This window comes from Gymnoscopelus microlampas (assembly GCF_963454915.1).
Source record: "Gymnoscopelus microlampas genome assembly, chromosome: 19".
In the NCBI taxonomy this organism is placed as follows: domain Eukaryota; kingdom Metazoa; phylum Chordata; class Actinopteri; order Myctophiformes; family Myctophidae; genus Gymnoscopelus; species Gymnoscopelus microlampas.
In genome coordinates, this window is record NC_139956.1 from 33,090,530 (window position 1) to 33,105,517 (window position 14,988).

General features: G+C 41.6%; 1 protein-coding gene across 1 annotated transcript in view; it reads left to right on the forward strand.

The window, feature by feature from the left end:
- Positions 1–14,988, forward strand: part of dysf (dysferlin, limb girdle muscular dystrophy 2B (autosomal recessive)) — a 155,531-nt gene that overhangs the window by 13,024 nt on the left and 127,519 nt on the right. The window contains 4 exon segments of the mRNA XM_084043388.1: positions 7,961–8,016; positions 8,636–8,727; positions 12,252–12,357; positions 14,231–14,354. Of these exon segments, the coding sequence (XP_083899514.1) occupies positions 7,961–8,016; positions 8,636–8,727; positions 12,252–12,357; positions 14,231–14,354 (378 nt within the window).

Sequence of the window (14,988 nt, forward strand, 5' to 3'; positions counted from 1 at the left end):
ACAGGAGCATGATTCATATTTGTTGTCTCCGCCAGGAGACTATGTTTTCGTTCTCGTCCTTCCGTGTGTCCACCAAGCTAGTATTGGTCAAGCTTCACGTGACAATATGTTGAAAGGGTGTGCTTTGATTGGCTAGCGAGACGCATGACAAAATAGAGACCTATAAATAGGTGTGTCACTTCAAACATTGTTTTGAAGTGACATCAGTGCCATCAGCCAAGCTAACATTGGACATGTTAGCTTGGCTGATTGAACATGTTAGCCAAGCTAACATGTTCTAATCCTTAGATGTTCTAATCTAAGAATCAGAACATTTCTAGAAAACTATGGTTAAATATAGGGTAAGTGATTTCCTTTGGTTAAAATAGCACGGGTCTGCTGGCGGAGACTTGTGCTCCAAGGAGCACATTTTCTAGTATTGTGTTTGAGTTTGTTTTGCACTGTGTTTTACCTTAATTTATCCAGGGTAGATATGCTGAGCATGAGGGCTCTTTTTCGGCTCAATCACAGACACACACGCACACGCCTACACACACACTGAACCTGGGAACTGCCCAGTAGAACCATAGTTTTGGCCACTGAGCAGCTGGGGGTTCACTGCCTTGCTCAAGGGCACTTCAGCATTGTTGAGGGTGGGGTAAGTGGTGGCCATTCACTTCCCCACCCATTCTTGTATAACGAAGTAGGTTGTTAATTTACAGGAAAACAACTACGATTGTTACTAGTACTGTGTTTACCAGCCTGGACATATTTAACTGCAGTGTTATTTAACTGCCCTGAATATTTCAGATCAGCCTGTCATAGCGCCACCATGAGGCCGTTTTTTGCAAAACAATTGTTTTGATATTATTCCTACAGATTTTGTCCAAACATCACGCAAATCGCTACACAGTATCTCTATAGAGCACCAAAGTCCTGATGTCACTGCCAGTAGAGGGCGCTTTCCGCAGGTTCATGGCTTTACTTTTTGTATTTATATCCTCATTGGGGAATCTTAGATCGCTTCATATAAGAACTGTGTTCCAAAAATAAACACACCACCCTGGCGTTTTTACTCATATGGGTATGAAGTATGGACTGAAGGTGTAAATGTACACATTTACCCAACGAGTAACACAATATAAACACTAGAAACGAGTCAAACAACCCAAAGACTACATTTCCCATGGACGCGGCTGCTGTAGGGACAGTGATTTCAGACCCGGAAGTAGTAGTTCTTCAGACTTTTAAGGCAGAATTAATTCCATTTTTGCCAGAAACAGGCTGTATCAAATATGAATGAATATCATAAACGATGCAGAGCCACAATTTTTTGGAACAAGATGCCTCAAATCATGAATGCAGTGCCTGCTTGCCGTGCAAGGCCTAAGAAGAAATGGCGCCCTTTTCACATTGGCCTACTATAGCGCCATCAGGAGGCCACAATAACCTACCTGACCTGGCGGAGACCTGTGCTCCGAGGAGCTGTTTTTCTAGTTTTGTTTGTTTTGCATTTGGATATTGACCTCTCTGTACCTATTCCACTTCTGTCTGACCTGGAAGGGGGTCCTATACTCTTTTGTCATCCTTCCTGAGCTTTCTTCCTTTTTCTTTTCCTGTCTAGTGTTTGTCCTTGCCTGATTGAGGGTCAAAGGCCATAGGGGTTGTTTGTTTCCTTCGTTAAATGTGGGTGTGTAACAGTGGTGGAAGAAGTACTCTCAGATATTTTAAGTAAAAGTAGCAATACTACAATATAAAAATACTCTGTAACATGTAAAAGGCCTTTGCTCAAAATGTTAATTGAGTACAAGCACAAAAGTATTGGCATCAAAATATACTTATCAAAATGGCATCAAAATATACCAAAAGTAAAGGTACTAAAATGTTTGAAAATAGCAGATCTACAAGCTCACAACTCATTGCTCAAGCTTGTAGATCTGCTATTTTCAAATAGCCTACAGTGGGTGACCATTGACTTTTTTTTTCATTCTTCTCATGCGTTTCATGCAGGGCATGTATGATTTCCACTCTGTGCCACTAGGGGCAGCAGCGGTCTACTGCCTACAGCTGCCTACAGCCCACAGCAGACAGCAAGAATATATTTGTTACTAGTATACTGTATATCCTCTCCAAACTGTACATACATTACTTTACACTTTTGTATTATGTTTTGACACTTGCTTTGGAAAATGTAAACGTATGTTTTATCATGCCAATAGCTCATTTGAATAGCAAAATTGTTTGTTTTGGGGTTTTTAGGCACTGTTTTTCCTAGAAAGACAGAGAAAGATCCTGTCTGTTGCTTACAGTACAAGATGTGACATTTATATTAAGCAAAATATTAAGCAAATAAAGTTAGATAGCATGATGCTGAGCTTAACATTAGTTTAATTTTAACGTCTTAATTGATAAAACGAGACGGGAAAATAAACGTATTTTTTTCTCTTGCCAATAGCTCATTTGAATTGACAAATTGTATTACTGTGGTGGTGGTTCAGTGGCACTATATATATATATATATATTTAATATATACTGGGGTCATACGTTCTGTGCTTTCTGTGTGTGCACTTATGCCGTGTGTCTCTTTCTTTGAGCGGAGGGGGGGGGGTCTATCAAGGCAGGCTATTTGTTCAGATGCAATTTCAGCGTGGCTATTAAATAGGCAAAAAAATCTGATCTACAAGCCCACAAAGAGTCGCGATGCAACTCTATTTTCTAACATTTTAGTCTATTTTTGAGAGAGAGAGAGAGAGAGAGAGAGAGAGAGAGAGAGAGAGAGAGAGAGAGAGAGAGAGAAATTAATATAATATAGGCCTACTATATATACTTTACTCGTAACAGAGTAGGCTACTTCTACATTGCAGTATTGATATTTTTACTTAAGTAAACTGCAAACCAAAAAACTCTTCAACGACATGTGCTCCTTGTCCAGTCTATTCATCGCTAAACCGGTTATGTTAATTCTCTCTCTCTCTCTATACAAAGACAAAGTCTCTTTTATCCAGATGCGCTCTCTCTCTCTGTCTCTCTGTACAAAGACAAGGTCTCTCTCTCTGAGAGAGAGAGAGAGAGAGAGAGAGAGAGAGAGAGAGAGAGAGAGATGCATCAAAGTAGGGGTTCTCAATCTTTTCCAGGCCATGACCCCCCAAAATAACCATATTGGGGACCCCCATTTTGCGTGTGCGGCTTTCATCATCAATTTAAAAATAAAGATGATCGGATCATCTGTGAAGCATTTTCATATACGCTGCTGTCTCGTTAAAACCAGCTGCGGGTGAATATTATCCAACACATCACCACGGTTAACGCTACGTTCATGTTTACTGCATTACATTTGTAACAACAGCATAATATTGGGTTGTGCAGGTGAGATTTTGAAAAATCTTCAGTGAATGCTTTTAGGGACTATGCCTAGGCCTACATAGAATGTGGAGGGAGAAGGGTACCAGCTGCACTTGTACCCCTTATTAACTGTAATATGCTCATTCCATGCAGCTCGGCAGAATGCGTGTGCGGCTTTAGTTTGATGAACATTGAACCTCATAATAACATCACTCCGTTCGCAACTGCATACAGAACGTGTGTCGGCTCTGATGTTTATTAGACAGCATGGACCTCCGCTCAGGTCCTGGAATCCAGAGCCTTATGTCAAGACTTGGCTGCGAGCACATCGCACGGCAGAAAGCACAAAAACCAAAGTGGCACAGCCTGTCATGTCAGATAACCCCGACCCACTTTGGCAGTTTTTATAAGACAGGGGTTATTGGCGTCTTTTTGGTTTGTTTTATTTTATTTCCTCGTTTATACTTATTTCCTCCTCAATATTGTTTAAGAATTAATGTGCTATCCATGACATGCTGTCACCAGTTTACCAGTTCACTGTCTGTTATTTAATGATGATCGAATATTGGCTAAATGTTTACAATTTCTTCTGTCCAAACAATGAAAAGCACTAAGAAAAGGCAAGTGAGTCTCTCTTTAATTAAGCATGATGAGCCATGTGTTTTCCACAAAACAATTGAATATCATTGAATATAATTGCACCCTTGTCATACTACTATTAGCTTTCAGTAGGCCACCACAGGCACAGACAGTGCGTTTTAGCGCAGCGCAGCCTGGCGCAGCGCGGCGGAGTGGTTGCGTGCGGGGTTCGGGGGGCTTTCGTGGGAGGGGGGGACGGGTGGATCAGAGCTTAGCCCTAAAACCGAAATAAAGTAACAAAAAAAAACCTCCAATCCGCTCAAGAACCTTGCTCCCCCACTTCCAAAATTAGCACTAGCCTACAACACTGGCCCAGTCTCTTGCCAAACCGGTTATGTTAATGACATGCAGCCTATTCCAAATAAGCCAAGTGAGGAACTCTGCTATCAGGTTCCCCCTCCCCCCTACAGTACCTCTGTAGGCCTATCTCTTCTATCAAAGTATTTGTTCAGATACAAATTCAGAGCGGCCAATTTTGATATTTTTAATGCGCCTACATGAAGTTAGAGGGATGGGCAGAAATGGTGTAGGCCAGTGGTTTTCAACCTTATTCCCATCAAGGACCCCCAAATTGACACATATTAGCCCAGGGACCCCCATTTGAAAAGATATGCCAGGGACTCAACCATTTAGATTTCTTGGGCGTCCCAATCTACACTGTATCATCATCATCAGTGTTCATTTAACTCTGAGAGTGCACAAATGGAACCAAATGGACCCTGACGGGTCCATTTGGTTCCATTTGTACATTAAGAGTTACAGACACATAAGGGTCAATTTGGTTGCTAACTATTAATTTGGCTGGGGACCCCCTGGAACCCCCTCAAGGACCACTGGTGGTCCCCGGACCACTGGTTGAAAACCTCTGGTGTAGGCTATTTTCAACTGTTAATGGGTTTTTCTTTCTTCACAAATGAATTCTACTTTGTTGTACAACAGTGTCCCATAAAAGTAGCGAAAATAGCCGATCTACAAGCTCACAAAGTGTTGCATCATGATTTGAATTCCGACTGAAAACGCCACCCTTGTGTCTCCGTGTGTACAACCAAATACGCATCTTTCCTGCACCGATGACGCTTGGGGCTTTTACAGCGCTGCTCCTACACTACCACCGTCAGCAACAAGTGGACATGGAGTAAATGTACTTAGTTACTTTCCGCTTAGTTACTTTCACGTGCATATAAATGAGCCACGCGGTCTTATAAGAATGAAAACAAACGCCTCGCTGTTGGCCATGGATCACATGACGGTCGTCTGTTACGGTCATGGATGAACTCAAAATGTTACTTGAGTTCAATCAAAGTAAAAGTACAAAAGTATTGGCAAATAAATGTTTGAAAATAGCTGATCTACAAGCTCACAATGCGTCGCAATGCGTTGTGAGCTTGTAGATCGGCCATTTTCAAATAGACTATGTGAAATAGGGCAAATAATGTATGTTTTATAATGTAATGATTTATATCTGCAAAGTAACTAGTAACTAAAGCGTTCAAATAATGGTAGTGGAGTAAAAGTACAATATTTTCCTCTGAGATGTAGTGGAGTAGAAGTAAAAGTAAAAATAGCAGATTAGCATGCTTATAGCGTGGGATTCGAACCCGGGTCGTAAAATTGCCGGACATTAGTTTTAACCGCTACACTAACTGGACTATTTCATTTACAGAGGAAAGAGGTAAACCTACTATACAGAAATTTATGCGAGAAAAAAAAAACATATAAGACGTCTGTCTGTCTGTCTCTCCACGGACTTTTGAGACAGACAGACAGACAGACAGACAGACAGACAGACAGACAGACAGACAGAAACCAATGTGTGTCTGAACATTTCTAAAATGACAGAGATGCGTTCCTGACTGACCGTCGCTGAACAGAAAACCCAATTTAAACGCTCTAAGCACACGTAATTATTGCTAGTTATTAATAATAATATAAGACATCTATCTGTCTGTCTGTCTGTCTGTCTGTCTGTCTGTCTGTCTGGCTGGCTGGCTGTCTGTCTGTCTGGCTGTCTGTCTGTCTGTCTGTCTGTCACAAAAAAGTGACTCCAAAGCGGCACCTTGTGGTAGTATTTGGAACTTAAATTTACTGCAAAGCGGGTGAGGCAAATGAGTGAAGTGATACTCTTATGAAAAGCGACAAAGTCAATGGTCACCCACTGTAGGTATAAAATAGGGCTAAAGTGGTTAGGTTAATATATGTGTTATAATATAATAATCTATATCTGCAAAATACTAATAATTGCAGTGGAGTAAAAGTATAGTTTTTGCCTCTGAGATGTAGTGGAGTAGAAGTAAAAGTACTGAATATTGAATATTACTAATACAGTAAAGAAAAAATACCTCAAAACTGTACTTAAATTCAGTACTTGAGTAAATCTACTTAGTTACTTTACACCACTGGCATGCAAAGCCCTTTGAGGCTGTGCCCAGTATGATGCACCATAGCCGTGGGAAGATATTATAGATTAAGGGTGCTGCATGTGTGCCTTGCACGGGTGCGCGTGTGGAAATGTGCGTTTTTTTTCTGGGTCTGTTACTTTTTTATTTTTTTTAATTTTCTTTATTATTATTATTTATTTTTTCATACATTATGTTTAGGGGGTGCTGCAGCCCCCCAGCACCCCTACTTCCCGCGGTAATGTGATGCACCACTTCAATCCCCCAGCATCCATATTCTGGGGGCAGCATTAGCCAATAATAGCTGATCAACAAGCTTGCAACGTGAAGTGGGGAAAAAAAGCATGTCCAAGTACAGAGCCAACTCAGGTCCAGTTTACTAAGTCTAGAGCAGTGGTTCTCAACCTTTTCAGGCAGCGACCCCCCCCCACTCTGACAAGCACTTGGGAATGTAGGAGTTGAGGCATTACATTTAGTTTGACTCGGTTCCACAGATACATATTTTGAAAATAGCCTTTGATCAAGATCAGCACAATTGTTGCCTTTTTCTTATATTATTTGACAATTTCACCAATGCTTTACCCGTTTTTATAGTATAGTTTGTTGATCACTTGTGACGTCTTTTTACTTTCTTTTTTCTTTTTTAAGGTATTAAAAAGGTCTTAAAAGTCCTTAAATTGTCACTTTACTGTCATCTGGGGAACCCCCCAAAATCATGTGCAGACCCCCCCTAGGGGTCCCGACCCACAGGTTGGGAACCACTGGTCTAGAGGGAGTCCTATGCAAATGAATTTGACATGACTTGAATAGAACATTTATTGTAGTCAGAATCGGAAATCTTTATTTTGTATAAGTGTATTTGCCCTTACAGTATAAGGAATCTGACTTTGTGAAGTTGGTGACTTGTAAACAAACAAACAAACAAAAACGGGTAAACAACAGAAAAGGATGAAGTATTGATATATTTAAGTTGAGCTTCATTTATGTAATGTTAATCGTGCGTGTGATAGTCTCAGGATCAGTGGGTTGGGGGAGGGGTGGGGGGCGAGGTTTTGGTGAATTAGGGGTGGGCAGCTTTGATGATGGCAAGGGCCGCTACATTTCCACACTCACTCCAGAGGGCCACATTGCATATACTGTCCGGTAGACACCTCTTATCTCCATATTTTAACTTTTTTCGTGAATTAATGCCGTACTTTACCTTTCTATGTCACATAAAATGTCACACTACAAGCTGAAAAAGCGTCGCAGCACGATGCGTTTTGAGCTTGTAGATATGCTTATTTTTGCAATTTTTTTTATTGGAATCCTGAAAAGTAACATTTTTATTTCATTTCAAATGTAATGCATTTGTATGGACTTAAATACATTGGACATACACTGTAGAAAAGACAATAGATTTTTTGTCATTAGGCTACTAATATAGTAGACTGAAGTAATTAAAGCGGGTCATGTTTGCATGTTTGGAATTGTAACAGCTGAAATCAATAACATATCAGTATTCTGATAGTAAAATTAGCCCATGTATGCTCTAGACCTCTCTGATGAGATACGTCTGTCATAAACCTTATGTTTGATGAACCTTTTTCTTTATTGTTTTCAGGCACAAAGAAGAAGACCAAGGTGATCAAAAACAATCCCAACCCTGTGTGGAATGAGGTACGCCATACAACCAATACACATCTATACTAATACAACCTTCAATACAATAACCTTAAAATAAAAAGCCTTGCAGTTCAGATGTCTAGCTACAGTATAATGTCCAGTAGTCATAAAAAATAAGAAAAAAATAAGCTACTGTCTCCCCAAGCCCTTCAATCGTTAACACATGTTACATCAAACTACAGTAGCTGACGGTAGCTATGTAAGCCTATGCTAATCACAAGATCAAAATATGATGTAGTTGTGTCATTAGCATATAATAGCATGTGATGCTATTATTCAAATAATACCCGACTGGATGTGTCCAAGGGGGTTTCCTTGTCTCCTAGCAACATTAAAGTGTTTGGATGGAACGTCTGTAAACTCATCTATCATCACTCTTCAACGCGAGTAATGCTCTCTCCTTGTGACCCTATAGTCACATTGTTTCATCCACATTATTGGCATCACTGTTAAACTGTGCAAAACAACTTTGCAGAACGTGTTTTCAGACCATAAACTCTCTCTCAGCCATTAGAACTGTAAACCTGATCTAACTTATTAGAGCTATAATGAGGTAGAAAACTGTAGACATTAAACATGTTTTAATGATTGCATGATGTTTTCTCTGTTTCAGGGGTTTGAGTGGGATCTCAAAGGGATTCCTCTGGACTCAGGAGCTGAGCTTCACTGCGTGGTCAAAGACCATGAGAAGATGGGAAGAAACAGGTACTGCCGTGCGTGTGTGTGTGTGTGTGTGTGTGTGTGTGTGTGTGTGTGTGTGTGTGTGTGTGTGTGTGTGTGTGTGTGTGTGTGTGTGTGTGTGTGTGTGTGTGTGTGTGTGTGTGTGTGCGTGGTTGACGTGAGATACTACATAGATTTCAACAGTACACTCAAGGTGTGTACTGTTGCATGCACATTGTACACACACACACACACACACACACACCCACACACACACGCACACGCTGCATTCTTGTGTGTGAGTATGACCTCGCCCCTATGTACCTACCACAGTTATTACGTCACACTGGGTAAGAGTCCGAGCCAAAATGGCTGCGATATAAATACATCTTTCACATTATGAAGTACTTCTGATTGAAAACAGGCTTGGGATTCCAGCCACGTCTTGAAGGACCGTGCCTTCCTTCCCTCACATCCCAGAATAGCAACGCCATCACCACCGCCAGCCCAGTCAGTCAGAGCGTGGGGAATACTGACCGTTCCTTCCGATAGGTCAGAAAACGGGAAGTGAGATAAGGAGACAGGACTGTTCCATTGTGAAGTGGGAATAGGGGGAGGATGGACTGAACCGTCTGACGGGACAGTATAGTATGTGAATGAGAGAGGGAAAATAAATTATCTTTGATGTTTATTTAGGGTATGTTCCTTTTTTTGCATGAAGGAAGGGACAACGTGCCTTGGGGAACCCCAAACAACAAAGTACAGTATGAGGTTTAAGTGGTTAAACACCTAAAGGGAGGGATACTGTGTTTACAGCAAAACAGTGATCTTGACTTAAAGGAGACACACCATGAATTTCATTTTTTTTTAATTTTTTTAATTTTTTTTGGGCTCCCCAGTGTCTCTTGTATAAAAAAAATATTTTTTTTTAACATTCAGTCATTCATTCTCATTTCAGAGATTTTGAGAATGGGCGTGTCTGAACAGGCCATCTCAGAATGGCAAGTTTGCTTACCTCACGAAACTTTCTGCCCATGTATTTTGACAGGGGTGCTACTGAGCAATTCTGCTCAGTAGCACCCTTCTGCCCAATAGGACGTTTTGGTATTGCAGCTGAAAGTGCTTTATAAGCCTGAGAGAATTGACTTGGGATGAGTATATCTGAGTGTTGATTTAGGCTCAAACCTTTTGAAAATGGTTTGAGGGACATACACCATATGATATTAAATATCAAATATTTTTTTTAAATTCATGGTGTGACTCCTTTAAAGAAATATGAATCAGGTTGATGCAATGCCAACTGTAGACTGTAGGGCGTCCCAAGCCGATGCATGCCCGCTTACTGCTGCATCATGGGAAATGTAGGAACACAGAATGGCTGAAACAGTCAGAGAGGGGAAGTTTCTCTGTCAATATGGATAGTAAATCTTATTGTTTGACTATGACTTGACTACGATAACCATCAGCATCAACAAACTCAGCATTTTCCTCCAGTTGTTGCTTATTGGACTTTAACATCCATTCATGCAGTCTTACACATCCAGTGTATTCTTCTTCATTTGTCACTGGCACACACATACTGTACACATGTGTGTGCGTGTTCAACTTCAATCACTCATTTGCTCACACACAAGTTTACGCATGCACGCGCACATGCTTGTTCAGTCGCTCATTCACTCACATTAAAACACGCATGCACGCACACAGCAGCAGTGGTGTAAAGTAACTAAGTACATGTACTCAAGTACTGTGCTTAAGTACGATTTTGAGGTGCTTTTACTTCTACTCCAATACACCTCAGAGGCAAATATTGTACTTTTACTCCACTACAATTATTTGAACATTTTAGTTACTAGTTACTTACTTTAGTTACTTTAGTTACCTACTAGGCCTACTATATATTTCGATTATTATTACAAAACATACATTAACCACTTCTCTGTATACATTTCGGCCATTTGAAAATAGCCGATCTACAAGCTCACAATGCGACGCATTGTGAGCTTGTAGATCTGCTATTTCCAAAAGATTTTTTATACATTTTATAGATTTGAAAACTCGTGAAATGGGACATTCTGCACAATGAGTACTTTTACTTGTTTACTTTAAGTACATTTTGCTACCAATACTTTTGTACTTTTACTCAAGTACATTTTGAATTCCGGACTTATACTTGTACTTTTTCCACCACTGCACAGCAACCATGACTGTCATCAGTGAGACGAGCCACAGCTTGGCTGGTCTCCAGTCTTTTGCTGTGTAGTGTTGTTTATAGGAACGGAATGTGAGCTGGTAGAATAATTACATTATGAAACCTCACAATGGACTCACAGGGGGGACGGAATCCAGGGAATGTGTCCACCCGTCGCCGACGGGAACCGTTCTTTTCCTGAAGATGATTGGACTGTGATCTTCGAGAACACAATGTGCGCACATACAGTAACACCTGTGATTGGACACGGGCTGATCCCCTTTAAGACCGGGAACGCATCCGTGTCATTTTAAGATTTATTTGGGCTATTCAAAAACAGCAGATCTACAAGCTCGTAGCGCGAGTGTGCCGCGATACGAGCTTGTAGATCTGCTATTTTAGAATTTGTTTGAAAAATGTGTGCACATCTTTTGAATATATATATATATTTTTTTTTTAAAGCAAACATTTTAACTCAAATCTTTGCTTCTGGGGATTCTACAAATGTCTTCCAAATCCCAACACTTTTTAAATTTATTATATATTTATTATGTATTTATAATATCAGTGGTTCTCAAACTTTTTTCGCGTCAAGGACCACCCAAAATGATATGTATTTGACCGCGGACCCCCATCTCAAAATAGGTTGTTCCAGGGACCCCCCAGAAGCAAAGATTTGAGTTAAAAATGTTCGCACACATTTTCACGATTTTCCCAAAACAGCAGATCTACAAGCTTGTAGCTTATGAGCTTGTGTATCTGCTATTTTTGTATAGCCAACAAAATCTAAAATGACACGGATGCGTTTAATGGGTCTTAATGGGTTAAGGCCGGACAGTGCACAAAACCACAATCACAATCCAATCAATGTCGTTTTGGCTTCTACAGTGTTTCACTGCGTTTGCATACGGCCCCAATCTGCTTTATTTTTTTTTCAACAATATTTTGGGGCTTTTGCTACCTCTATTTGAGAGGAAAGTAGGCTGACAGGAAATGGGGAGAAAGATGGGACTACAAAGGCCGTCGGAATTGGGAGTCGAACCCACGACACACTGTCAGACCGGATTACCAGCTTATATGGTATATGCGCCCGGACCGCTAGGCGCATACCTAAATCTCCAATCTGCTTTCTAATTAGTGAACCCAATCTAAATGATGGCTTTCATTCAATGTGTTCCCATATCCTGGCTTCCTGTCACAAGTCCGACATCCTTCCCTTTGCACATCTCTGCATCAATAATTGAGCAATTAACGTTTTTCTTTTTAACACTAAAATGTGTGTGTGTCTGTGTGTGTCTGTGTGTGTGTCTGTGTGCGTGTGCGTGTGCGTGTGCGTGTGCGTGTGCGTGTGCGTGTGCGTGTGTGTGTGTGTGTGTAGGCTCCTGGGAGAGAGCAGGATTTCTCTCAGGGATGTGCTCAACGCTCCCAACCTGGCTGCGTCCTTCACTGTCTCTCTACTGGACTCCAAGAGAAATAATATTGGGGTGAGACACACGCGCCCACGCACACACACACACACACACACACACACACACACACACACACACACACACACACAGATTAATTTTATATCCCTGCCTTTTTGTTCCAAGAAACACATATGACCCATCAGTCACTGTTTCCTGCTTGAGTCACTTACAGTATAGCGTCTGTCTGTCTGTCTGTCTGTCTGTCTGTCTGTCTGTCTGTCTGTCTGTCTGTCTGTCTGTGACTGTATCCCTTGCTCTCTTTCATCTCCCTGTCATCCTCTGTTCCGTGGGCCCATCTCCCTTTGTTTTCTCTCTCTTTCTATACCTATTTGCTCCCCTCTCCCAACTCTGCTGAAATAAATGCTCTGATCAGTCCCTTGGCACACGCGCGCACACACACACACACACACACACACACACACACACACACACACACACACACACACACACACACACACACACACACACACACACACACACACACACACACACACACTCTGTGGTGTTCCTCACGTACTGTGGAGTTCTGTTTTCTTCAGTAGATGAAACATTGGCCCGTTTCCCTTCATCATTTCCTGAACCCAAAACATTGTCTTCCTCTCCCTGTCAGACACAGCCTGATTGATGTTACACACACACACACACACACACACACACACACACACACACACACACACACACACACACACACACACACACACACACACACACACACACACACACACACACACACACACACACACACACACACACACACACACGGGGGAACAGAGGTTATGAATAAAAGAGACTGTTTATTTTTCACACTTTCTCTTTGTGTGTGTGTGTTTGGGTGGGTGGGCGTATGCATGTGTGTGTGCCTACAGTATATGCACATTCATGTGTATGCACGTCTGTTTTGAACATTACTCACACTTTTGGACACTTTCAGGAAGGCAGAAAACAATGTATTCCTTCCACATTCAATGTCAATGCTTTGATTAGTGTGATCTACAGCATTGATTCTCAAAGTGGGGTCCGGGGACCCCCAGGGGTCCTTGAGGGAGTTCCAGGGGGTCCCCAGCTAAATGATTGATTAGGCACCAAATGGACCCTTATGGGTCTGTAACTCTGAGAGTGTACAAATGGAACCAAATGGACCCTAACGGGTCCATTTGTACACTCTCAGAGTTATATTTGACATAGATTTTACAATATAAATTGCGGTCCAAGTGATAGAAATGCCATTAAATGGGGGTCCGTAGCCCTAATGCATGTCAAACTGGTGGTCCTTGAAATTAAAATGGTTGAGAATCACTGCTAGAGCCGTAAAAAAAATCTTCTCTTATGGGGGTCCCTGGCATATCTTTTGAAATGGGGGTCCGCGGGCTAATAAGTGTCAATTTGGGGGTCCTTGACATGAAAAAGTTTGAGAACCACTGATCTACAGTATAGCCTACCTACAGTAATGGAATGGACAATTTGTGTCCCCCAGACTAGAGTTAATAACAGACGGCTGTGAGGTTCGACAAACAGATTGTAAAACCCCTCGAGACCTGCTTTTGATGTACCCTTGAGCAAGGCACATACCCGTAACCCCATTGGATCTGTCCAGTAACAAACGAGGTGTAATGGAGACGGTCTTACTGTATCTGAGCCATGAACGTTTTGTGCGATCATAGAGGTAGTGATCGAGCGTCGGTAGAAACACAGATCTTTCCGTTTGATCTTCCACAACGTACAGACAGACACGCACCTTCAGTTCGCAGGGTCTTATTCGGGTTTCAAACCCACAACCTCACTCACCCAAAGTGATCATCACACCCTTGTACTGAAGTGAGGACCGTGTCCAGTACAAGGTCCTGAGTCTGACAGTACTGTATGTGTCATGTCTGCCTTCCTCCGCTAGGCCACGCTGAGCCTGCAGGTGTCCTACGTCCCTCCCCCAGGATCAGCTCCTATCTACCAGCCTCCTCCCATGCCAGAGCCCCAGCAGCACACCAACCCCAATGTGGAACTGGACACCATCACAAGTACGATCTTTTGTTTCTGTCAGAAACATCAAATAACTAGAAAAATGTGCTCCTCGGAGCACAGGTGTCCGCCAGTACTGTTCCTGATTAATCCTGTCTTACCTCACTTCAAAAGGCATAAATGGCCTTTTGAAGTGACACACCTATTTATAGGCCTCTATTTCATCATGCGTCTCGCTAGCCAATGAAAGCACACCCTTTCAACATATTGTCACGTGTCACGTGAAGCTTGACCAATGTTAGCTTGGTGGCCACACGGAAGGCTGAGAACGAAAACGTTGTCTCCTGGCGGAGACAATTAGAAACATCAAATAATTTCAAACCTTATACTGTATGTATATATGGCACGTTATGAACATTAAAATGGATCACAATGTGCTTTACAATACCTGAAAAAGGCACACAGATGATTAAAGTAACTAAACAAGACTTAAAGGTATAGGGTAAGTGATTTGCAATTATTCAAATAATTCTATGTTCTGACGCTCATTGCGTTACTATAGAGTGTCCTGTCCATATAAGGAGTCTCCCAGCTCTTTATTAACTCATATACTGCCTAGAACGACTAAAACGACTTCTGTCCATAAGCCATGCCTGCCAAGAACGACTAAAACGACTTTTTAAAAAAAATTAA